Source organism: Aedes aegypti, chromosome 2 (genome assembly GCF_002204515.2).
Source record: "Aedes aegypti strain LVP_AGWG chromosome 2, AaegL5.0 Primary Assembly, whole genome shotgun sequence".
NCBI lineage: Eukaryota > Metazoa > Arthropoda > Insecta > Diptera > Culicidae > Aedes > Aedes aegypti.
In genome coordinates, this window is record NC_035108.1 from 435,409,185 (window position 1) to 435,436,643 (window position 27,459).

General features: G+C 38.6%; 1 protein-coding gene across 1 annotated transcript in view; it reads left to right on the forward strand.

Annotated features, from left to right (window-relative positions):
* The window catches only part of LOC5567004 (lachesin), a 224,723-nt gene that overhangs the window by 13,736 nt on the left and 183,528 nt on the right, over positions 1–27,459 (forward strand). The window contains exons 2-4 of the mRNA XM_021847812.1: positions 1,381–1,536; positions 1,984–2,112; positions 11,193–11,330. Of these exons, the coding sequence (XP_021703504.1) occupies positions 1,381–1,536; positions 1,984–2,112; positions 11,193–11,330 (423 nt within the window). The remainder of the gene's footprint in view (positions 1–1,380; positions 1,537–1,983; positions 2,113–11,192; positions 11,331–27,459) is intronic.

The following is a 27,459-nucleotide window of genomic DNA, read 5'->3' on the forward strand; positions in this document are numbered from 1 at the left end:
GGCTTGAAGATATTTTTGCAGGAATCCTTGTAGAGATTTTTCTTGAAGAATCCTTGGAAAAGTCTCTGGAAGATTTTTCTAGAGGATTCTCTAAGGTAATTTCAGAACAAATCACTAGAAAAATCCGTGAAGAAATCTCCGGAGAAATGACGAAGTATTCATAAATGATTCTTGAAAAAGATCCTGGAGACGCTGCAGGAGGCCTTGGAGAAGTCTTTGGAAAATTTTCTAGAGCAATCTCTAAAAAAATTCCAAAAGAAATCACTTGAAAAACTCTTGAAAAAATCTGGAGTATTCCTCGACGGATTGTTGAAAAAGATTCTGGTGGAAACCGTGGAGAAATTCCTGAAAGAATTTTAGTGAAGATTTTACTGAAGGAATCTATGAAGGAATTTCTGGAGACATTCCTGCAGGAACTCCTTGTGAAATCTCTAAAGGTATCCTTGGAATCATTTTTTGTCGAAATACTGGAAGATTTTCTTAAGGTATTCCAGGAGTCCTATCCGAACCGGTCTAAAATGTCTCATGGCGAACAAGTTTTACAAACAAAAACCCTAGTGGAATCCCTAGAGAAATCGCTGTAGGGATTACGGTAGAAATCATCCTGGAGAATTTTCCAGTAAAATCACTGGAGGAATCTTTGAAAGAATTCATGGAGAAATCTGTTGGAGAGTCTCTGGAGATATTTCGAGAGGACTTACTCTATACTACAGGAAAGGACACATATGCAATAATCTGGTTATTTTTATGCCTGCCAACTACAAACTTATTTACTTCCTACCCACGCAACGGTGGATAGCAGTCCAAATTTCGTCTATTCATGGCAATGTTTGAATTTGAACACTGCCTCTTTATCAACGAAAAAAAAACATTTCTGATTGATACTATCAATACTCTCAAAATTTCAATACCAAATGTCAAGTAAAATTAAAATCTGTTTGACGATTTTGTTCTTTTGATCTGTCATAAAACGCGTTTTATAAATGTCTTCAAAGAACTATAAAAAAAATGAATAATAATTCAAAATAATTATTATTCTATGAAGGCATTAACAAGATCCGAAAATTACCCGTTCGATAATAGGGTTATTCTGCTCAATTAGCCTGCCGGTTGGGCATGATTTGCCGTTTAGATTGTTCAAAATCAACTCTTCGGCCCCTCGCCGGAAAAATTGCTAAACTTTTCAACTCGGCAAATAATCCAGATCGTTATCACCTCCACTTGAAAGAAACTTTCGGCCCGAAGAATGGACCTCTCTTCCAATCCGACCATTGCCTTTATCTTCATCATAATCCCCATCCACCCGCTGAAACCCAAAAGCATCCGGAGACGATTATAATCTAATTAAGCGGTTGTACATAATTTAATTTTCAATTACAGTGCCACCCTCGATTGTGGAATCGCTGACGAGTAACGACATGGTCGTCCGGGAGGGAACCAACGTGACGTTGACGTGTAAGGCGAAGGGATTCCCGGAACCGTACGTGATGTGGCGCCGGGAGGACGGAGACGAGATGGCCATCGGAGGCGAGAACGGTAGGATTCCTCTTTTTCAGCTGGAGTGCGCCAAAGGCTGCCCCATTACGACCAACGGCGTTCCTCAGAGCGTTATTATCAGAAATCAAAAATCTCCATCAAAAGTATGCTCATCAGTCTCGTTTTCTATTCTGGTGCAACATTTCACAACAATCGTAGAGCACCGATTTTATGGGCATTAAATTTTTCATAACTACGGTCTGGGGAAAACCGTGGATCACCACTAGTGCCACTAATTAATTAGTGTGAAGACGACAGGCGACAGGCGAGCACTCTGACTGACTGAGAGCGATTAGCTTGATGTGCCAGTTAGTTGGTTAGACTCGACTGTCTTTGCACTTCTCACACTACATAGTCCTCTCCATAGGACGACTCTTCTAATGAATGGCGGTGGATTGTGTCAGTTCTGATTTTTTCGCTTTATGTTTCGATGTGTTCTCTTTACAGTGAACGTGGTAGACGGGGAGGTGCTTCACATAACACGAGTCAGCCGACTTCACATGGCAGCATACCTGTGCGTGGCGTCCAACGGGGTCCCACCTTCCATTAGCAAGCGGGTGCAGCTGCGGGTTCAGTGTGAGTATAGATAATGTAGCCAATTATAAGCTTCTTACCTGGGTTTGAATGAAAGCCATTGATGTGCGTACATTATTAGAGAATGGCAGAGAATGTGCCACAATGTTTCATAAAAGGGGGTGTTAAGCGGGTGATTAGCACATTCTGCTTTGAGGCAAAACCATTTAACCCTTTCAGGACGGATGGATCATAATGACTTCTATGTTTGGCAGTATAAAGTCAACGACGAAGAAAGGTGCAAACTTCTTTCGACAAAACATTTGTTATCTATGCAAAAAAAACCAACAAACAAGTTTTGATTTTTCTCACGGTTTACAATATTTATAGATTGTATATTACGAAAACTGACAGCTTCTTGACGACGTCCTTCCTATCGACCTAGAATAAATTTATTGAAAAGTGATGCAGGTAGTGAAGGGTGATAAGGTCAACATTTGGTCAATATCAACTAGACGTATTTCTTTCAATTTTGCATTTAAGAAACCTGAACATCCCTCATTTTAAAGATGTGTTATTGTGTAGAATATTGCTCCCATTTGACTTTAAATTCACTCTCCAGTTGTCAAAATGCCTTCCAAGGAAGACGAGCAGCGTATAAAATTTTGCTCGCGCATCGCAAAATTCGAGCTACTTGCACGAAACGTAAGCAAAATCGCTAAAAGGTGGCAAATCAACCGTTAAAAAAGTAATTAAAGTGGAAACGTTTGTCGACAGCCAGCAAGCCTGGCTGCGACGACAAATAGAGAAGCCGGTAATTTCAAACGGTCAACGGAACCCCGAACTCTCTCCAAGATGCTGCAAATAAGCTGGATGTGTCATCTACAACCGTACATCGAGCTAAAAACGAACTGGACTCCAAATCGCTATGATAAGCAAAATACGACGATTAAAGCGCGATTTCGGAGGCTGTAAACGACGATGCTGACGAAGTTTAACTGCGTGGTAATGGACGACGAAACCTACGTCAAAGCCAACTACAAGGAGCTACCGGGACAAGAGTTTGTTATAAAACAATCTAGAATTTAGGGTGACTCGGCCAGATGGGCCTCGTCACCGGGATACCCCTGGCTTCTGGTCACGGCCACGGAAGTCGTCTGGGGCGGGTAACAACTACCTCTTTTCCCAGGGTCGGCTCTTCGCTGTGGTACTGATCAGTGCCCAAAGTAAAACGATACCACTTTATCACTTTAATTGGATTTTTATTGCACTTACTGTGTGGCGTGTATGGTGTAGTGTGGGTTGCTGGCCAGCATACGAGGTACTTGGGCGATGCGGATGGGTGGATTCTCGAGGGTGATCGGGTGGCGTAATGTCTCCAAACAAGATGGCCGCCGGTTGGCGTGCCTCCTGCTGATAGATGAACCCGGGGAGATCTTACAGTTGGGCGGCGGAGCGCCTGGAAATCCGGCTTGGATTTTCCCTGGGCTCAAGCTAACAAGCAACATTGGGTTCTATTGGGTGGCACGATGGAGAGGTCTTAGGGCTGGGTCTTACAACGAATGATTGGTTACACTGCGGAACACGTTTTTGTCTCCAGCATCAAAATACCTCTATTTACTTAATTAAGGGTTGCTGAATCCATTGCCGTTTACAGAAATATCATAGCACGTCTAGTTTTTGAGATATTGGTTGTTGAAAATGCAAAAATTGACTATTTCAGCCAACTTGCATGCAAGTTTGCCAGCTTGTATGGCAATTTATTGGCTTAATTTGTCACAGAATTAAAACTTTATGTGTATAACAATACGTATCATCAAAGTCTATAATACTTTTGATGCGGAACAGTTATTTTTTGATGGATTAGAAAAGTATTGTATTTTGCCATATAAGAGAAATGAAGAATTTTGTATGGAGACTGCAAGCATGTTGAAAAAATCGATTAAATCTAAATTTAATCTTGCAATTTCAACCAAAATATATCACCGGAGATGCCCGTATTGTGGGTCATTTCAGTTTTTGTACTAAAACTAGGCATGCAACGGCTCAATCTTCATGATTTTGAATACCTGTAACTTTGCTAGTTTAATTATTGACGAATGATCACTTTGGTTCCTTTGGCCCATCGAAATAACCCAGGAATGGCCACCGGAAATACCCGTATTGTCGGACATTTCAGTTTATGTACCAAAACTAGGCATGCGACGGCTCAATCTTCATGATTTCGCATACCTGTGACACTTCTAGTTCGATTATTGATGAATGACCACTTTGGTTCTTCTGGCCCAGCGAAATAACCCAGGAATGGCCACCGGAAATACCCATATTGTGGGACATTCCAGTTTTTCCACCAAAACTAGGCATGCGACGGCTCAATCTTCATGATTTTACATACCTGTGACTCTGCTGGTTCAATTATTGATGAAAGACCACTTTGGTTCTTCTAGTCTTCCGAAATAACCCAGGAGTGACCACCGGAGATGCCCATATTGTGGGACATATAAGTTTATGTACCAAAACCAGGCATGTGACGGTTCATTCTTCGTGATTTTGAATACCTGTGACACTTCTAGTTCAATTTTAGATGGATAACCACTTTGGGTCTTTATGTCCATCGAAATAACCCAGGAATGGCCACCGGAAATACTCATATTGTGGGACATTTCAGTTTTTGTACCAAAACTAGGCATGCGACGGCTCAATCTTCATGATTTTGAATACTTGTCAGTCTTCTAGTTTAATTATAGATAAAAGGCCACTTAGCTTCTTCTTGGCCACCAAAATAACCCAGGAATGGCCACGTAATGTAGGTCATTTCAGTTTTTTTTTCTGAAACTAGGCATGTGACGGCTCAATTTGCATGATTTTGAATACCTGTGACACTTCTAGTTCAATTATTGATGAATGATCACTCCGGCTCATTGTTACCATGAAATAACACAGGAATGGCCAGCGGAAATAACCGTGTTGGGCGATATCTAGCCTTATGTACCAAAACTAGGCATGCGATGGCTCATTCTTCATGATTTTGAATACCAGTGACTTTTATATTTCAATTATTGATGAATGACCACTTTGGTTCTTCTGGACCACCGAAATAACCCAGGAATGACCACTGGAGATACCCGTATTGTGGGATATTTAATTGTTTGTGCCAAAACTAGGTATGCGACGGCTAATTCTTCATGATTTTGAATACCTGTAACTCTTCTTATTCAATTATAGCTGAATGAGCACTGGCTCTTCGAGACCACCTAAATTATTCAGGAATGGCCAATGAAGATACCCGTATTGTGGGGCATTTCAGTTTTGTACCAAAACTAGGTATACGAAAGCTTAATCTTCATAACTTTGAATACCTGTGACATTTTTAGTTCAATTATAGATAAATTACCACTTTGCTTCTTCTGTACTACCAAAATAACCCAAGAATTACACCTTAGATTCCCGTACTATGCGATATTTAAATAGTTGTACCGGAACTAGGCATGCAATGGCTCATTCTTCATGATTTATAATACTTGTGATTCTTCTAGTTAAATTATAAGTGAATGACCACTCTGGCTCATTATTACCACCGGAAAACCCCAAGAATGACCATTGGTTTTATCTCTATTGTGGGACATTTCAGATTTTGTTCCAAAACTAGACATGTTACGGCTCAATTTTCCTAATTTTCTAATCACGTGATTTCCGGTGGCCATTCCTGGGATATTTCGCTGGGCTAGAAGAACCAAAGTGGTCATTCATCAATAATTGAACTAGAAGTGTCACAGGGATGCAAAATCATGAAGATTGAGCCATCACATGCCTAGTTTTGGTACAAAATCTGAAATGTCCCACAATACGGGTATTTCCGGTGGCCATTCCGGGGTTATTTCGCTGGGCCAAAAGAACCAAAGTGGTCATTCTTATTGATGAACTAACAAAGTAACAAGTATACAAAATCATGAAGATTGAGCTGTCGCATGCCTAGTTTTGGTACAAAAACGGGAATGTCCCACAATATGGGTATTTCCGGTGGCCATTCCTGGGTTATTTCGCTGGGCCAGAAGAACCAAAGTGGTCATTCATCAATAATCGAACCAGCAGAGTGACAGGTATTCAAAATCATGAAGACTGAGCCGTCGCATGCCTAGTTTTGGTGCAAAAACGGGAATGTCCCACAATATGGGTATTTCCGGTGGCCATTCCTGGGTTATTTCGCTGGGCCAGAAGAACCAAAGTGGTCATTCATCAATAATCGAACCAGCAGAGTGACAGGTATTCAAAATCATGAAGATTGAGCTGTCGCATGCCTAGTTTTGGTACAAAAACTGAAATGTCCCACAATACGGGTATTTCCGGTGGCCATTCCTGGGTTATTTCGCTGAGCCAGAAGAACCAAAGTGGTCATTCATCAATAATTGAACTAGCAGAGTCACAGGAATGCAAAATCATGAAGATTGAGCCGTCGCATGCCTACTTTTGGTGCTAAAACTTTGTGGTCCCATATTACGGGTTTCCCGGTGGCCATTCCGGTGCTCCAAATGGACCAGAATAACCATTCATTCATTCTTTCTGCAAAATACATCCAAACATAAACAATCGTAAAGAATTGGACACAATTCATTTGGTTTTGGGGTTCAAACCTGAGTAATTTCAACGAATTGTCCAGATTGGCCACCTCCCGGGACTCCAGGAACCGGTTCCGCATTGACCTTACTGGACCGAATTTTTCAGTGAATGTGCGCTGGCAATTGGTTCCTTATGACAGAAAAAAAATATGCCAAAATATCCATCAACCGAATAGCACCGATGTGAATTACATGTACAGAACTGCGATAGAAGCTTACTTTTCGGATGTTCCGGGTTTCCGGAACCGGGTATGAATAACTAAGCGATTTGAGAATCTCTATTCACAGTCCACGTGAATACCTGTTCAACAATATGAGAACGATTCAGATTACTTGTTTAGTTACGAAACTACAGGTCGTCATAGTAACGGTCTCTAAAGGGACTTTTTTCATATGTAGCAGGTTCCCGGTGGCCACAGTGACCAAATCCGGATCTCCGGGAGGGTTTCTGAAACTAGACATGTGTGCCTTTCATTTGAGCCCAACAGAACTAAATTCGATCAACACACTGATTTTTGCGAGCTGTTTGAATTTTCGGGTCGAAAACGACCCTAAGTCACAATTTGTAACTTTTTTTTTATGGAAGCTCCCCTAGGGGTCATTCAAAACTTTTGTTTCCGCAAAAACAAAATTTCCCACAAAAAAATAATTGTCAGAAAATTTCAAATTACTAGGTTATTTCAATCAAAAGTTACATTGATTTGAATTTTGAAATGGGTCGAAAAAGACCCAAGGTCCTTACTTAATCGTATACCAACGAAAAGCGTTTAAAAATTTTAAAAGTCAATAACGGTGCCAGCCACGTCCTTACGGTAATCGGGCAAGGAAATGAATGTTAGTTAGACAACTGTTGTTACTAGAGATCGAATATACCTATGCATCTCCACAATTGTCGTGGAAAGGATATTGGGTTAGAGGTAAAAGTTAAAGATGTTGATGCGATCCATGATATAATCACGCCTTATCGGATTCGCGATATAATTCGATAATCGCATGGTACGCCGAATAAATGTTCATCACTCGCCCCCGCAAGAGCAAGCACAGTTGTTATTAGTCGCCGGATTTGACAGACTATCACTAACGGTGACGAAAAATAAAAAGTTTTCGTCACTATCTCAGCTCGGCGCAACCAACGACGCTCAACTACCAGTAACCAAGCACCTCGTCGCAACGAAAAATCTTTGCCGTTTCTCTCTGTGTGTGTTTTCGTTGAACGAGGCAGACAAATAATTGGTGCCAATTGAACGGCCGACCAAAAAAGGAACTCGCAAAAAAGATCAGAGCGCTTCCGGAGTTGAACAAAAAACCTTTGATCTATTGGTCGCACACGCCTACTGGCAGGGCTAACACAACTGCTTTAATAAGTGTTTACCCAACTGCTAACACATGACACTTTGTTGACTAGTAGCTCGTAGCTCAGACTCTCTTTGTCTGCAATTGTGTGCTCGGTGACGATTAGATGCTTATGTTGGTTCAGTGCGGAGGGGTGACGCGAAGAGTGACGAAAAATATTACTCGTGGACTTTTTGCGGCTTTGTTTCGTCGTGGTGTCCTTGTCAGTCATTGAAGACAAATAAAATGACGATCTTTTACTGACTGAATTTTTTTTTTAATTTTCCGTCGTCAGTCAGTGACCAAACCGATGATTACCAACCCTGAGCAAGCGACGCAATCAATAGATCAAACACAACAACCGCAGGAGCAAACGTCAAGGTCGAAGGGTCAAATACAACTCATTTCAAGGTGATACATATTAATAAATCAAAATGAAGCAAAAAAGGGCTATCTGGAATTTTATTGGATGAATGACCAAGTAATCTCTATGAACTTTAGAGAGAAATATATAACAATTAAAACCCTAAAAATGCTGAAGATATTCAGGAAGAATTAAATTTTTCAGGAAACAGTTGAGATATTGTTGTAGGCATCGCTTGGTGCAGCTAGTTGTTTGAAAATTGAAAAAATATGCGAATGGAAAAACACCTAAACGAACTCTTGAAGATATATTTATTATTATCTGTGGACGAATACTTAAACGCATTTCCTCAGGAACCTTCACAGAAATCTATAGGGAATGTCATCCTTGATGAAATCCATGGCAGGAAATTCAGGGAGAATCTTCGAAACAATAAATAGATATATAATCTAAATAATAATGATCATTTTTGTTTAGGAGTCTCAAATTCCACAAATAAGTCATGGATGGATGAAAAAATTGTATGATATTTATTACTAGAATATCCAAAGATTGCTAAAGGAAAAAAAAAATGAAAAATCTCTAAATAAGTTCTGGAGTAATTCTGGGATAAATTTGAAGAAATTGAAGGAATAGTATTAGTGGAAGGGTTTGGTTCATACAAACTTTTGAAAATGTCAATACAAAAAACGTTACGGAGGCGGAGGAGCGTTAGGTTGAAACGGATGCTGCCTTAGAATTCATAATTTTTCCAATAATACTTTCAATAGCAAGACATAATACTAGTCTTTGCTTCATTTTCAATTAATGTACTTTTTTTAACTTTGTTAGAAAACGAGTTTAAATATAAACATATATTGATAAAAAAAAGTGCTAACTGAGAATCAATCACGACACAGTGAATTACAATAGAGTTGTAACAGATTTTGTTACTCAGTTAGCACGCTTTTTTGACAAAATCTGTTATAATTTTGGCTGGTAAGTAGTTAAAATACTGAAAATTATAACACAATTTCCTCCACCCTGAACAAAATTTCAACAAAATATGTTACAGTTTAAACAATACTGTTACTCATTATGTATCAAATTAAACAAAACCATAATTAATTTTATTATTTTCCATAACTGAAAAACAACACGATTTGTTATAACCAGTTGCTCTCAAAATGTTTAAAACAATTTGTGTTATAATTATGTTTTAAATTGGAACTAATTTGAAGCAGACTTTGCTATGGCTAAAGACCAACAAATGCATTTTTAAGACTTAGTGTATCACAATATGATACGATAGACAAAATATGTATATGGAATATGTTAAGTGATGCATAACCTAATTTGAACTACTAGCTGTCAAGACTAGAATTTGCTATGATTTTCACACGTTGAGTGTCCACAATACCAATTGATTTTTCAATGTACTAGGTTGAATACCCATAACTCAATCAATAATATAGGGCTTTAAAGGAGTAGGACAACTTATTCCTGAGAATGTTTATTCTTTCATCGTAGTCAATTGTTGAATAATGTATGCCCACATAAGGGCTAGCATGAAAAATATATAATACATTGTATATTTTCAGTCTCTCCTCATCCCAGCAAACTGAATTGTAATAAATATATCGCGTGGTTTTCTTTACGTAGCGATTATGATACTAGATATTTTTTGATTCATCTGAGTCCTTAAATTTTTCATCCATATAGCTTTGGAGATTTAAAGTGTTGCACGTTACACCGTTAGACATTAGACAGAAATCGATTTGAGCAATTTTTGAAATGAAAATCTCTTACTGGAATGTCATTCAAATCAACATAACACTCAGAATATATTTTTAGCGTAGAATCAGAAATCTCATAAACATAACTTGTATCCCACCTTACTCTCTTCAAAAATAACAGATGAACTTATAAGTTTTGTAGTTGAACCACTGGATATATAGACCATTATAAACCAAACAATACTTAATAAAATGAATTTAAGTTTGAAAAAACTACTTACCCATGAAATGAATGAAAACCCGAATTTAGTACTAAACCTTTCAATTCCACTAGAGTTTGTAATCTTTGGCCGATACATGAGTCTAGTACACGACACTAAAGATGGCCTTACAGTTATGGTCGAAATAGGGAGTCAATGCCGGTTATGAACCCTTTGAGTATTATGGGCCCCCTACGGAAAAAAAATTACGCTCAAAGCAAACGTATTCCTATGAAAATCCACCGGGGGAAGTTCGATAGCATTGTTGATCAGCAGTTTCAAGCAAAATATTTGGTTTGAGGCACACAAATACAGATATTTGAGCAGTTTTGTAAATTGAACCACACAGGAGGGTCCATAATTAGCATTTCCTGGTTATAACCACTATAGTCCATAAGAGGCACGTCGCCAGCGAACCGAATTACATGGGAATCAAATGGAGGGTCTATGATAGGAAACGTCAATTTTGTAAACATTCCTATTATGGACCCCGGGAGGGTCCCGGCATTCGGACAACAATTTTCCAGATGTATATTTCGCTGGGAAAATCGAATGTATTTGTATGTTTCGTAAGCGTACTATGAATTAAAGACATTGAACTTCTTGTTAAACTCCACAAAACATGTATTCGTCTGAGATATAATTGCGGAAAACCATCGAAAATGAATTTCAGCTACTAAGGGGTCCATTACTAGCTTTGTAACCCTACGCGTATCTAACTCGTATAAACGTATAAACTCTGGTGGAATTAAATGGTATAGTACTAAATTCGCTTTTTCATTTATTTATAGGTATTCTACTGAACAGCTCGAAGATTTATTGTCATACTAACGCATTGTTATTTTTCCCTCAACAGTTCCTCCAATGCTGTCCATCCCGAGCCAGCTGGAAGGTGCCTACCTCGGTCAGGACGTAATCCTCGAGTGCCACACGGAGGCATATCCGGCCTCCATAAATTACTGGACGACGGAGCGGGGTGATATGATAATTTCCGGTAAGTCACTTTCATCTTCTTAATCGCGCGCCTCATTTAAACCAGGCAAACCAACAAGCCTCAAGGTAATATCCGGACCGGGTCCAATAAATCAGAGCGACACTTTCCCACGACCCTCAACCCACCCTTAGATCACAAAGCAAAAGATTGAGACGATGATGATAATGACGATAAGGTGCCTCTCATTTAGCACCAATCGGTTCCCATCCCCCACAGCAATCAATAAAACTCAACTCAATTTGGCAAATTAGTAACAAGTGAGTGGACAGATCCCCGAGAAATCCGATAGAAATCTGGTCCCTCATCGGGCTCTTCCTTGGAAATTGATTCGTGTGTACCAAATCGACCGAAGCACCTTTCCGTTTTCGTTCTCCACGGGTGATAGTCGGCCGACGACAGGAACTATGGGTCGGAAAATGAAAATTCACGGCGAAATTCCAAACATTTCCATATTGAATTTAAAAAAATCAACCCTTCTTAAGGTGAATATGCATCGAAGCCAAACCTCAAATTTTCAGGAGCACAAATCTAGAGAACCAGAGCTGAAAACCTAATCAATTGGTCACACGCTGGTGGTAACCAAACGATTAAGTTTTCAGCTTGAACGGATGTTTAGTTCTCTAGATTTGTGTTCTTGAAAATTTGAGGTTTGGCTTCGATTCATCTTCACCTTAAATGCAAGGCCTTACAAAATTTCGCATCCGACGCACAATGGTCGGAAAAAAACGAAGTTTGACCAAAACTTGTTTTATCGCCTTAATCGATGAAATATGTATTCTGAATATGTTATTTGGCGTTTTTATTGTTCCAGAAGGGGTTGTTCACATATTACGTAACTTTTTTTAAAAAGTTTTTTTTAATTAGAAATGCAATCAAACTTGGCTGAAAGCATAAATTATGTTTGTATTTTAACGAGTTTGATTGAATTATGTATAAAGAGTGGTTAAATATAATTTATAGCAACTTTGTATGAAAATTATCGTCAAAATGTATGAAAATATTGCATTATTCAAATAGCTCTAACTTGCAAATCAGCAAATTTCTGCAAAAAAATTAAACGTTTTTTGTAAGATCTAAGGATGCATTTTAAAGTGCAATATTCGAAATGGCGGCGACATGACGCGACAAGAGTTGTCATCAAAATCATCAAAATTATTAAGGTGTAATATTGAAAAGTAATCAAGCTTCAACCAAATATTTTTTTCCATCCTCATGCTCGATAAAAGAGTTGAACCATAAGCTTTCAGATAGTGTGTAACTTTGGAAAAATATTGCATTCCTTAAATATGATTTTTATACTTTTTTTTATTGTTACATTTTTCAATTTTTTGACTTTAGTCAGTTTGACGTCATAAAAGTCAAAGAAATTTAAATTTTAGTTAAATTTCAATTAAGAATCATAATAATATAATACATGAGGTATATTTTAAAATGATAAAAACCATAAAAATATCAAAAAAGTGTTTTGGTAGTTTTGGCCGCTCCTTTATATGGAGCCCGACCATTGTGCGACGGTCAAAAATTATAATGCCTAGAATGTAACGTCTCATGTGAATTAAAACAAAAATCTTGTCGTTGTTAATTCTATAATATAGTTATGCTCTCGTAATTTCTCTTAAAATGCAAAAAAAAGTGTTCTGATGGCCAGCAAGAAAGATGACAGTTTGTCGGCTCACGAAAATATTCGCCTCTCTTAGCACTTGGGGTCTTCCTTAGCCGAGTGGTTGCTATTTTAAAGCAGTTAAGCATTTAATTTGCTATTTTAGGACAGTAAGCATATGGAATAAAATTGGAAGGCTTATTCAAATGCTAATTGGTTTCTTGGGAAGACTTTTGTACTTTTGTCGCGAATTTTGGTATCCGGTCCATAGTGGACAGCAAGGAAACATACTGACTCTAGGGTGGGATGACGACAAAAAGGACATCGGAAATAAATCATACCATGGACAGGGGAGGGTGGGAGGTGTTGAGCCAAAAGACAGCAGGCAGTTTCGCTTTGAAGTGAGTATCTCACCGGGGACCGGTTTTCTCGGGCTTGAAATAGTAACTTGAGTGCGGGTCCACCCAGCTTCTGATAAGAGATTGGCTAGTATGTGGAGCGGATGTCTTTTTCGGCAGGAAGAACTGTAAGGTCATACTCGGAAATCGACATCACGCCTCATTTAATTGGATTGTTGTTTGCTTAGGACCAGTTGTGTTGCTCTCCTGAAGGAAAAATAATTCTGGACAATTTTGGGTTCGATATAAGGGTTTGAATTTGAGAACTTCGAAATTCGGTGTTTCTGTTCATATTTGAAATCAGATAGCGATGGTTTGCAAATTTGTTTAACCACTATTCTTCAAATCGAAAGGAAATTGCTACTTGGTTTCAGGAATATCTAACAGAGCATTAAAGATATTTGGAATCTATAATGTCTCGAGGATGCAGTACGATTGCCGGACGTTCCAGAATCTTTTCGTAAAAATGTCCTAAATTTACATGGGACGTAAACTTTTATGATATTCATGTAAAACGAGCTATTCAACGAAAAATATTGTTGGCGCGGTAGAAAGTTAGAAACGATTTCTCACCGAAGTTGGATTTTACTCGAAATCTTTGCGAGATACCTAACTTCGGAAGTGGTGCATTCGAATCGCATCCGGATGCGCTCTAATGCGCCCTACTTTCGAAGTAGGGTATCTTGCATAGATTCAGAGAAAAATCCAACTTCGGCGAATTGTATTTTCTAATGATTGACCGAACTTACAATAATGTAAATTGCCTCATTGCATTTAGGAATGCTTGATTGTGTGAAACTGAAACATTTCAAGATCTTGCAACCAAAATTTGCCAATATTGCATGCTTTCTTGCGCCTGGAAAGTGAAAATGCACACGAGAATGCTCGCTTTACTTTGTTCATTTCAGCGTAAATTCCTGCAAAGCGAGCCGTTTTGCTTGAAACATTCTTTGAGAAAAAACGTGACGTGTCTGAGATTGTTTTGGTGTGCAACTCGGTTTTCAACTCGGTAATACTGCCCACAGACGCTCAGACGGTTTTATGCGAAACGTCTCTCCCCTGAAAAACTCCATCAGAAATTCATCGGGAAAATTCTCCAGGAAATTCTTTAGCGATTCATCAAGAAATCCCACCAGAGATTACTACGTGAGTAATAAGATTTCTATAGAAATTCTTCTAAGAATTATTCCAGAAAATCAACACGGATTCCACCAGAGATACTTCCAATAACATTTGCAGAAAATACTCCAGAGAATCCTCCTGAAATATGAATACCCCTAAGAAATTCCACTAGGGATACCTCCTGAAATTCTTTCATAGATTCCAGCAGAAATTTCTTCAGGGATCTTGCAAAATTTTCCCTTAAATAATAAATATAGGAGCTTCCTGCACAAATTCTTTTAAAAATTTCCAAGCAACTTACTAATGGTTTTCCTGTTCGAAAAATTAATCAGGCATTTCTTTAGGTACTTTTTCAGGGATTTCTCCAAAACTTTATGCAGAAATTACGTCCTTAATTCCTTAGGAATTTCTACCAAGAGTGTCCATCAGAGATTTCTTTAGAATTTCTTCCAGATATGACACCCGGAATACATCCACAAATTCTACCAAGAATTCCCCATTCTCTAGCATTTCTGTCAGTGATTCCTTTTGAAATTCCCAATGAAAATTCTTTGACGTTTCCTTCAGCAAATTTTCCAGTGATTTCTTCGGGAAATTTTCCAGAGATGCCAACCGAAAATCCATCAAAGATTCTTCCTTTAAATTCTAAGGGGATTCCGCCAAAAATTTTTCCAGGGATTCCTTTCTCAATTATTCCAGGGGTTTTACCAGAAGTTTTTTTTAGTGATTCCTTCACTAAATGGTAGACTTCTGGATTTGACATTCGCCAATCTACCCGAGCACCTTGACTTGATCGAGCCATCTGTACCTTTTCTACCAGTTGATTCGCATCATCAGCCATTTATTGTACTACTTGACGCTTGTTGTGATATTTTATCAACATGTCCCAACATAGGAGAAAGTTTGTACTTCGATTTCCAGAAATGCAATTTCGAGCTTTTGGACAATGCTTTCTCTACCATTGACTGGGAACTTCTAAATGGACCAACAGTAGAAGAACTGCTTTCGGATTTCAATCGAAGAGTGTATGAAGTGATTCAAGAAATTGTACCACGCAAACGACTTCCATCCACTTCTGTGTACAGCAAACCATGGTGGTCTCCGGAGTTGAGAAATCTACGAAACATTCTACGTAAAGCTCGAAATCGTTACTTTAAGTCTAAATCTGAGAGTGATAAAATCCAACTTCGAGAGCTCGAGAATACGTACAAAAACCGACTCAGTGTTACGTACGAAAATTATATCTCAGCAGTTCAGACGAACGTGAAACAGAACCCATCCCTTTTTTGGAACTATGTGAAACGTCAACGATCAAGCGATCGAATTCCCAGTAACGTTCGCTATGCTGGTTCTATGGCGGCTACCGATTCGGAGACTGCTGATCTTTTCGCAGCATTCTTCGAAAATGTGTTCTCTAGAGCTTCACCTGTGCCACGGGCCGACAGGTTTGAAGATGTTCCATCGTACAACATTTCAATTCCTGAGTGCCACTTTTCAAATGAGGATGTATTGCCTGTTCTCGAAGACCTGGACGACAAGAAAGGACCAGGCGTTGATGGTTTTGCTCCTATCTTGTTTAAAAAATGTGCGCATGTGCTTGCGAAACCAATTGCTGCAATCTTCAATCGCTCTATCCAGGAACGGAAATTTCCGTCAGCATGGAAGACTGCGATAATCGTGCCGATTCACAAGGCAGGTAGTCAACACCTTGTAGAAAATTATCGCGGGATATCCGTACTATGCTGCCTCAGCAAGGTGTTTGAAAAACTCCTACATAAAGTGCTATATAATGCTGCATCATCGATAATGTGCGAATACCAACATGGATTTGTAAGAAACCGCTCAACTACATCCAACTTGATGTGCTATGTTACCGCAATTTCCCGAGCAATGGAGTCAAAACAGCAAGTGGACGCAATTTACATCGATTTCGCCAAAGCGTTCGATACGGTCCCACATCTAGTGGTCGTGGAAAAAATGGAGCATCTTGGATTTCCAAGATGGATTACATCGTGGCTGTTTTCCTATCTGTCAGATCGAAATGCTTTTGTAAAGGTCAATTTTGCGCGATCTAAACTCTTCGAAATCTCTTCAGGGGTACCGCAGGGCAGTGTACTCGGACCTTTAATCTTCATTATTTTCGTGAATGATTTAATTTTGAAGCTTTCGTCGTACAAACTGTCGTTCGCCGATGATCTTAAAATCTTTCGCATCATTTCTACCGCGGCAGACTGCCTTGCACTTCAAAACGACATCGACGCACTGCTGGTTTGGTGCGACGACAACGGTATGCGAGTCAACAGCGGGAAGTGTAAAATAATATCATTTACACGCAGTAGTACACTTCGGTTACATCAGTACACCATTGGAACGACACTATTAGAACGAGTCCAATCCATTTGCGATCTTGGAGTAACTATCGACTCTAAGCTCCGATTCAACAAGCACATTTCTACCATAACCGCAAAAGCGTGGTCGGTTCTAGGGTTCATTCGTCGACATGCATCGGAGTTCACAGACATCTACGCTCTGAAGACGCTGTTCTGCGCCCTGGTGCGAAGTATTTTAGAGTATGCAGCTCCGGTCTGGACACCGTATCATTTGTCGTACTCTTTACAACTGGAGCGTGTACAAAAGTGTTTTCTGCGATTTGCACTGAGAGGCCTTCCTTGGAGAGACCCGGAAAACTTGCCAAGCTACCCTGAACGATGCCAGCTAATTAACTTAGAGACTCTCTCGGAAAGAAGAGCAAAATCGCAACAAGTTTTCATTTTCGACATCATTACCGGAAACCTGGATTGTCCAATGCTTCTTTCTGAGGTACCTTTCTATGTTCCACCACGAAGTCTTCGCAATGCACCCTTCCTCGCCAATCCTGTCCACAGAACCAGTTATGGTCAAAACAATCCGTTTTCCGCTGGCGTAAGAGCATTCAATAATGTTAGTGTGTTGTTTGATTTTGATATGTCGAAAGCTGTTTTCAAAAATAGGTTAAGAAATGTGATATCGTAATTTTATATTTTACCATCTGTACGACCAAGTCGAAGATATGAATAATAAATAAATAAATAAATAAAAATCTCACTTCCAGGGATCCAGGGATTCCTTCAGGAAACAATTTAGATTCATCCAGAATTTTCTGCAGAAATTGTGCTAGAAATTCATAAAGAAGTTATCATGAGAGCTTTATCTGAAAGTCCGTCCATAAAATTCCAGTTCTCCTACAAAACAAAACCTCAAAGATTACTTGAGAAATAACTTCAGAAATTCCTCCAGAGATTAACATTAGAGATTAATCCAGTAAATTCTTAATAACTATAGAGCTATTTTTAAAGAACTCCCCATCAGATTCATGGAAATAGTCCTCCAGAAACTCTTTCTCGAATTGGTTCTAAATTCCTCAGGGAATGTATCGGAGTATTCTTATAGACATTCCTTTAAGAATTTCTCCAAAAAATCCTACAGAGAGGATTCGAGAATTACTCTAGGGAAGTTCTACAACAACTTCTCACAGAAATGTTGTTCAAGAATACTTCAGAAATTCATACACAAGATTCCACTAAAAAGTCCTACAGAGGCTCCTCCTACAGATTTTTCTATAAAGTACTTCACAGATTTTACAGCAATTTCTCTAAAAATTCATCCAGTAGTATCTCTAGAACATCTATAACGATTTCCAGGATATTTTCCATGAAATGCTCTACAATTTGCTTCAGGAATTTCTGTTGAAATGGCTGCAAGCGTTTTTGTAAGAAGACCACCAGGGATTCCGCTAGGAATCCATGCAGAAATATTTTCAGAAACTCCTCTATGTATTCTTCCAGAGAATGCTTCTTATTTTTTTAAATCTTTCCTCTTGAAATTACTTCCATGCTCCCACCAGAAATTTCCAGGGATTTTCCCAGAATTTTTTTTTTGATTTTTTCAGTATTCCTCCAAAAATTCAGTCAGCAACTATTTCTAGAATACTTCACAAATATACATGGTAAGTCATTCAGGAATTTCTCAACAATATCTAAAAGAATTCCCATGTGACATTAGTTTATTAAACTGAAATAAGCTGAGAGACATTTGTTCAGTTCATATTAAGAAAAGAAATTCATTGTGTCATTTTTCCATGATTTTTTTTTCTAGTAAAATAGCCATATGTAGATTACTTCACGATTTTTCCGTGTATTCCTAGAATTTTTTTTCCTGCGATTACTCCGAAAATATTCCAGAGATTCTAGAATTACTCTGGAGATACGCCCTTGTATTTCTTTGAACGATTTATCCAGGTACACCACCGTCAGGAATTCCTCCGGAAATTCGTCAAGGAATTTCAGAGTCCTCCCAGAATATTTCTCTAGGAGTTTCTAGAGGTATTCTTCCAGAAACACCTTCAGCATTTTTTTTTTAATTTTCTCCAAAAGATTTATGCAGAAATTACTTCAGAGATTCGTCCAGTAATTCCTCGTGACTGTGGAATTTCTGGAAGTATCACTGAAGGATTTTGTTACGGATTCCTGTCGAAATTTCTAGATGAATCTCTGGAAGAAGCCTTATAGACACGATTTGAGGAATTCCTGGAGGACGCCATGACTGGGAGATATTCTTAAATAGTAGGATTGAATTCTTTGGGAATCTGAAGGAATATCTGAAGGAATTCTTGGAGAAACTTCTGGACCAAATTTCTGAATACTCTGAGTAATCTCTGCAGATATTCCTGAAAAAAAAATCCGAATATGAACCCATGGAAGAATTTCTTAAAGAATTTCTGAACTTACACTTTGATGAATTTTTGGATTTCTTGGAAAATCCATCGTGGAGTTTCTGGAAGATAGTCCAGACGAATGTCTGAAATAATCTCTGGAAGATTTCCTGCAGAAATCAGAGATTTTCTGAGTAATATCTGGAAAAAAAATCTGTAGAGATTCCTGGGGGAGTTTCTGAAAGAATATCTGCAAGATTTCTAGATGAATTTTATGAAGAAATATTTAAAGAAATACTCGAAAGAATTTGACGAGAAGTTTTTAAAGAACTATTTGGACGAATTCCTGGAGTAATTGCTAGATAAATTGTTGGAAGAATCTGGGACGAGTTTTTGGGGAACTTTTGAAGATTTTATGGTGGAATTCTTAAAGGAATTGTTGAAGGGATACTGGAAAACTCCCTGAGAGAATTCTGGGTAAAAAACCCGGCCAAATTTTATGAGGAATCTCTAAAGTAATTTTTAGAGGAATTCAAGGAGAAATATTTGGAGAAAGTCTTTGAAGAATTACTGGAAAAACTTCAGGATAACATTTTACTGTAATATCTGGAGTAACTTCTAAATTAGTCCCTTGAAAAAATCAAGGCTGGTAGTGACCAGACAGCAAAATTATAGTGACATTGACTCCGCCCCCAAGTTAGTCAAACCGATTTATGTTGATGCAACCGTTTGACCGACTGTCAAAGTTCGTTACAACAACACTATATTTCTTCGCATGCTTTGAATGATCTCGGCAAGTCTAGTGAACATGTGATTTTTATTTTTATTAGAATTGTGTGGCAGTGGGTGGGCATATTTCTACGATTTAAGGGCAATACTCGAAGTGACGAAGAGAAGAAATTTCACCGGAAGAAATGGACATTGATGAAGAATTCCTGTAATGATTCGCACGAAGAATTCCGGCAAAACTCTTGGGGATTATTTTGAACAGTCATTAATATGGAATTGGCTTTGGTAATTTCTTTCTACAAATCCAGGGGTTATACTAGGGATTCCCCCGGATATTCTACCTGGGATTCTACCAGGAATATTTCCAATAATATCTCTAGAAATTTATCTCCAGTTTCAAACATAAATTTCTCCGGGGAAAATTTTTCAGGCCATCAGGTGGCATTCTTCCAGATATTCCTTCAAAGATTCCTCTACTAATTGTTCAGGATTTCCTCCACTGATTCCTTCAAAGATCGATCCATAATATATTTACGCCATTTATCAAGACGTATTCTCCTTTCCCTTTTTTCTGATCCAACATTTCGAAAGATCAAGATCCTGGCTCTGTTATGGTTCAAGCCGAGTGCACCTCTAATTCATAAGATATTTGTTATAACGTTTTAGAAAAGATGAAGAAGTTTTGTGCCTTTTTGAGAAAGATCTCTTCAATTGATCACTCAAAGGGGTTTTTCTCTCTTCCAAATTTTAGTGAAAATGTATAAATAAATAAAATAAATAAATCAATCCAAAATATACCTCAAGTGATTTCTGCATTAATTTTTCAGAGCTTACTCCAAGGTTGCCTACAATAATTCCTCCAGAGATTGCTATAAACATTTCTTCGAAGATACCTTCAAGAATTCTTCTAGAAGTTAGTTCGAAGGATTCCATCATGTATCAGGTATCACGAATTCTTTCAGATACATCTCAAGAAAATCATGACCAATAATTCTCCCAAGGATTTTATCAGGAATTTTCTCAGGGTTTCCTCCTAGGACTCCTCCTTATATTCCAAAAGGAATTTCTTCAGCGATTGTTTATTGTACTTTTTCTACAAAGTCCTCCAGGGGTTTACCTAAAAATTTCCGAAGAATTTTATAATGCTTAAGTATTTCTTCAAACATCTTCCAAAGATTTATTTAGAAATTCGTCCAGCGAAACTTCAGGAGTTTCTAAACAGATTCAATAAGGAATTCCTCCAATATTCTTAAAGAAATTGCCCCTCCCAACAAATTAATACAGGATTAATCTCAGAGGATTCTTCCGATGAATCTCCCATGAATAAATTTATAAATTCTTCCAGTGTTTCCTTCAAAGATTGTTTTCTGTATCCCTGAAGGAACCCCACGAGGCGTTCGACCCGGGATTTTTAAAGAATTACTTCAAGAATCAACCAGAATTTTTTCCGAGGATTCCTTAAGGAATTTATCCATCATTTCTTTTCAGTATATCTTGAAGGATCGTTTCTTAAATAATTTCTAGTGCAATGCTTATGATAATTTCAGCTGAAAATCTTGAAGGTTTTCCTGATGGAAATCATGGAGAATTATCTGGATGAATCCCAGATACAATTCATGGAGGAACCACTGGTGGAATCATAAGAGGAATCTCTGGAGAATTTTTAGCTGGAATCCTATGAGGAAATCCTATCGGAGTTTTCAGAGGAATTACTGAAGGAATTCTAAGAGGAATCACTAGCGGAATTCCTTTTTCAAATCCTAGGAGAAACTCATTCTAAAGTCACTGGAAGATATACTGGTGGATTCCCGAATAACCTGTGATTCCGTGTAAGAAATATTTGGTAAAATCGCTGGAGGTATTCCTGAAAACCCCAAGATTACCTGGAGACATTCCGCGAGAAATTCCTTGAGAATCAAATCCTTTCGCAAAATTTCTGTTAAAATCCTTGGAGAAATTCCTGATCTTGGAGATATTAATTCCTTATAGAATTTAGGGGGGCATCCCTTGATCAATTCCGAGAGTACTTCCTTGAAGAATTTCTGACGGAATCCCTTGAAAAATTCCGTAGAAAAAACCCTGGGAGGCAATTCTGGTGGATATTAAATAGTAAATAATCTGATGGAACCCAGAAAATCCCTAGAGGAATTCCTGATTAACCTAAGAAGAATTCCTGATAGAATCTCTGACAAAACTTCTGATGGAACCCCAGAAGGTGCTCATGACCCCTAGAGAAACTTCTGGAATCCCTAGAGAAATTCTTGATAGAGTTCCTGTGAGAATTCCAGGTAAAACATCTGAAGGAACTCCTAAAGGAATTCCTGCATAAACTTTTGATATTCTTAAAGGACCACCAGATGAAATCATTGGAGGAACTCCTGAAAAAATCCCTAGAAGGACTCCTGCAGTAATCCCTGGAAAACTTCTGATGCAATGCCTGGAGGTACACCTAATGGAATCTCTGAAGGAACTTTTGACGGGTTCCTTACAGGAATTCCTGATGAAATCCCTTTAACCCTCAAAGCCCCGGGACAGACCTTTCATTTTCAATTGACTGGTGCTCAGGAGCAAATAAGTTTAACGAAATGCGGTTTTCACTATGATCGATGGGATGAGTTAGACTTCCTGCGAGTGGTGTTTTCAAACCGGAAGTTCAAGTCTGGACATGTTTTTCAACCGGAAATAAGTGTTCCCTAACCACATAATTTACAACTTTGACAACGAAACCAATGTTTAACGATAAGTTTTAGCTAGTTTTAAACATTATGTAACGGACCAAGGCAAGAATACAATATTTGGTTTATTTTCTTGCATGGGACGAAAACCGGAACCTGGTTCCGGAAGTACTTTATGAGTAGGAGCCGAGGCAAAGGAACACATGTAAATTTGACCTGAAGCAACATATGCGGCTGCTTGAATGTCATGAAATCAGCTCAGGAAGCCAATGCAAGACATCAACTCTCAATATTGTCAATTGTACCATATGTCCTAGGCTGGAATGTAGGGTCACTTCCGATTAACCAGGAGGCAAATATGGATGAAGCTCAAAACTAGGCATGCGACTGTTCAAACATGAAATAGCCTCAGCGTTGCTGTAAGAACATGCTTCTTTCCTATATGGACACTTAGACCAGATTGTCAAACGTTGTCCGGATTTTGAGGTCACTTCCGGTGAATCAGAAAAAACATAATTTGCAAAACTAGGCATGTGACCGCTCAAATTTCAAGAAATAACTTCAGCGTTGCTATAAGAACGTGCTTTTGTTTGTATTGTATACTTGTATACTTCGGCCTGATGAACAGACAATGGCCGGTTTCTGAGGTCACATCCGGTGATTCAGGGAACTTACATGAATAATAGGTTAAACTAGAAATGCGACTACTCAAACTTCATGAAATAACCTCAACGTTGTGGTAAGAACATACTTCTTGCATCAATCGATACTTCGGCCAGATAACCAGCATATGAGCGGGTTTTGAGGTCACTTCCGGTGAACCAGGAGATAACATATGTAATATGTACAGTTGTGTTCAGAGTAATAGTAGTGGAAGCCGATTTTCATACAAAATGCTCAACTTTGGCATGCTGTAGCTTTGTTTTCCTATAAGCAATCGGCATGAAATTTTGGCAGAGAACTTAATACTTAATATACTTAATTTCATTATCACACAATCACAAACACCAGGTGAAATCGCTCATGTAAAAAGCATGTTCATACAGCAACGCTGAGGTTGTTTTATGAAGTTTGAGTAGTCGCATTTCTAGTTTTACCTTTTATTCCTGTTTGTTCCCTGAACCACCGGAAGTGACTTCAGAAACCGGCCATTGTCTGGTCATCTGGCCAAAGTGTGACACTATGTCCATGAATAGTCCAAATCATCCATTATATTCCATAATTATCAATTCTGATATAATTGGAAAAAATCCCGGTGCTCTAGCAGTGTTGATAGACTCACACTCAAAATCTCAATCAATACGCTCTCCCTTGAGAGCAAACTCATTTGAGATCTGCTTCGCAAATCTCACGCTTGAAATTTTGACGCAAAATCAACTCAATCCACTCAAACCGTAAAAAATGATTCAGTCGCAAAACCCGGCAAAAACTCGTGAAACCCGAATGTTGTTGTTTACGTTAGAAAGGATTAACATAATTTTACCAGACCAACAAGAAATTATTGCCGTGTGTGAGTAAACTGTGGAAATACGAGACAATGAGTTAAAAAGGTGAGCCATCTCATCCATGATATTTTGATTGCTGAGTTGCATGATTGACAACTCACGCATGAAAAATCTCAAGCGTGAGTTGTGAGAAATTGAGTTTTTCACAACACTGTGCTCTAGGATAGTTCCCACGAAATGACCATTCTTACGGATGTATCGGATCATCTGGAGGCCATTATAGTGGCCACTCATGTCGATAAACAATTCCGATCATCTTTTACGTTCTTTGATAATGAAATCTGATGAACTGGCAAAAAACCGCAGCTGTTTAGGACGACTTTCACGAATTGACCATCGTCACGAATATTCCGGATTTTCCGGAGAACCAGGTTACTTATCATCGGAGCCAAGTTATACTCGAGATGTGTGTAACCATCCCCTCACTGAACGGTACCTCTCTGATAAGATTTAGGTAACTGGGCGACGAATCCAATTAAGACCCAGAACTATTTGGTCAGCTCAGCGTGAAAAACGGGAAAAAACACAGATATATTTGCATCTCCAAAAAACGGGGAGGGTTTTGGCGGGGCGGCACCAACGCAGAAAGTTAGTACAACTATTCCCCTTCACTAAAAGCCAAAAATCTCGAAAATCGGTTGGAGCATTACTGAGAACGAGCATTTTGAAAATTTTAGGTTCGTCCTGGCACTTTGCGGGTTAAGGGATTCCTGATGCATCTCATTGATGCAATCCTTATATAATCTCTAGAAGAATTTCAGGTGGTATCTCTGAAGAAACTTCGGATGAAATCTCTAGAAAAACTCCTGATGGAATGGTGTTCTGCTGAAATCCCTGGAAAAATTTCTGGTTAAATTCTCTATAGAATCCCTAGAGGAACTCCTTATAATATTCCTAGAAGAAAACCTAATGGAATCTCTAGAGGAAATCCTGATAGAATCTTTGGAAGAATCCCAGGTGAAATCTATAGAGGAACTATTGATAGAATCCCTGGAGGAGCTCCTGATGAAATGCCCAGAAGAACTCTGATAGAAATCCTAAAGGTTCTCTTGATAGAAACCATATAGGAACTTCTGTTGGAATCCTAGGAGAAACTCCTGATGGATACATATGAGGAAATGCTAATAAATTCACAAGAAGAGTTCCTGATGAAATTCCTATAGGAATTCCTGATGAAATTCCTATAGGAATTCCTGATAAAATTCCTGGAACAATTCCTTAAAGAACTCCTGATAAAATCCTTAGAGCTTTGAAGGAACTCCTGAAATAATCTCTGGAAGAATTCCAGGTGAAATCTCTGAAGGAACTCGTGATGGAATCCCTGGAGGAACTTCTGATGAACTCCCTAGAAGAGTTCCTCATGGAATTTATATAGGAGCTGCTGGCAGAATTCCTGCTTAGATTCCTGATAGAATCGCTAGACCTCCAGTTAAACTCCTGATGGAATCCTTAGAGCAATTCCTGATATTCTCGAAGGGACTCCTGATGAAATCATTGGAGGAACTCGTGATGAATTCCTTAGATGAAATCCTATAGGAAGTTTTGATTAAATCCCCTTGAGGAATCACTAATAAGATTGCTGATGGAACTCCTGATAGAATTCTCAGAGGAACTCCTTATGATATCCCTAGATGAAATCCTGATGCAATTCCTCGAAGAACTCCTGAAATAATTTATAGAGAAATTCCAGGTGAAATTTCCGAAAGAACTCTTGATGGAATTGCTATAGGAACTCCTGATAGAATCTCTGGATGAATTCCTGATCAAATCATTGGAGGAACTCCTGATGGAATCATTGTAGGAACTCCTCCTTAGAAGAACTCCTAATGGAATCCCTAAAAAAACTCTTGATAGAATCCATGGAAAAACTTTTCAAAGAATTGCTAGAGGAACTCCTGATGGAATTCCTAAAGAAATTCCAGATGGAATCACTTAAGGAATTCCTGAGAGAACCCTTAGAAGAGCAGCTGATGGAATCCCTAGAGAAACACCTAATGGAAACCCTGAGGTAATCCTTCGTGGAACTCATGATTGAAACTTTAGCAGTAATCCTGATGGAATTCATGGAGGAAATTTTAATGGAGTTCATGGCGAAATATCTGGTGGAATTTCTGATGTAATCCTTACAAAAATTTCTGATAAAAACTCTCTTGATGGAATCCCTGAAAGAACTTTTAAAAGAATCCTTGTATGAATTCCTGGTGCAATCCCTGGAAGAATTTCATATTGTAGATCTCCTGGTGTATTTTCTAAAGAAATAGGTTAAAGATTGTGGGAAAACGCCAGTCGAATATATCGAAACATCTCAAGAGCGTACATTTGCTTGATCACCATGTGTAAATTCACGCATTTTGACTTGCCACCCATCTGCATTCACAGATCACGGGACGTCGAAGCTTCAATTTGACGTGCTTGACGTCGAGTCAAACATTTTGCTCCACCTACCGGTTGTTTGAGCAAAATCAAACTCGTTTGATTTTGGCCGACGGATTCGCCAACCGTCAAATCGGTTTCAAAAACTGTTACGTTGGTTCGTCAAGCAGCCTCACACACGGTCAAACATAGCACCAACATGGGCACCAACCTGGGGACGGAGTCATTGTTGGTCAAACCGTCTGAGCGTCTGTGGGCTGCATAGTCTCGTAGGATTTGAATCGTGTTTATGCAACTTTGTCATAATATGAACGAGAAATTTGCTAAACTCGAACATCAGTACGAAAAATGGACTACCATGATTTCTGCGATACACCCCTAAATGCCAACCCAAACGTAGACCAATCGTGAATAATAAATCGGAAATTCGATGTTTATTGAATCCACTTTAATTCCATCCGAACAACGAAATTGGCTACCATACTGATATCATTTATTACTTAGCACGAGGCTAGTGAGTAGTACATATAAAATTCCCTCATATATCACCTCAATTACCCTGACATCTCCCATCATCTCCACCCATAGGTCAATGACAAAAAATTTCACCACATCGACATTTAACATTCGTCAACACCACACCATTCCGTGGGACATCGTCAGCACCAACATTGAGTGTTGATAAAGTTATTTATTTTTAATTAATTTTCAACAACTCACAATCCACTCTGTTAGATTTCCGCGCTTCATGAATGTGAAAAAGCTCAGCGTCCGAAATAAGCAAAAAAAATACTATACGAACGAACGAGGAATAATTTATTGGTTGAAAAATAACCGGCGCTGCTGTTGGCTGAATCAAAAATCTGTTTCGTGCAATTGCCGGTATCAGTTTTAAAATTCTATCTGATATAAAATAATTCGATTTGCTGCATGACAAACATTCGGTCACCTGAATTCGCACATACGAGCTTCCGCGTAGCTCACGAGCATATTTTCGTGTTTTTTTCTGTATTTGCGTTTATTATCGTATCAAGTTT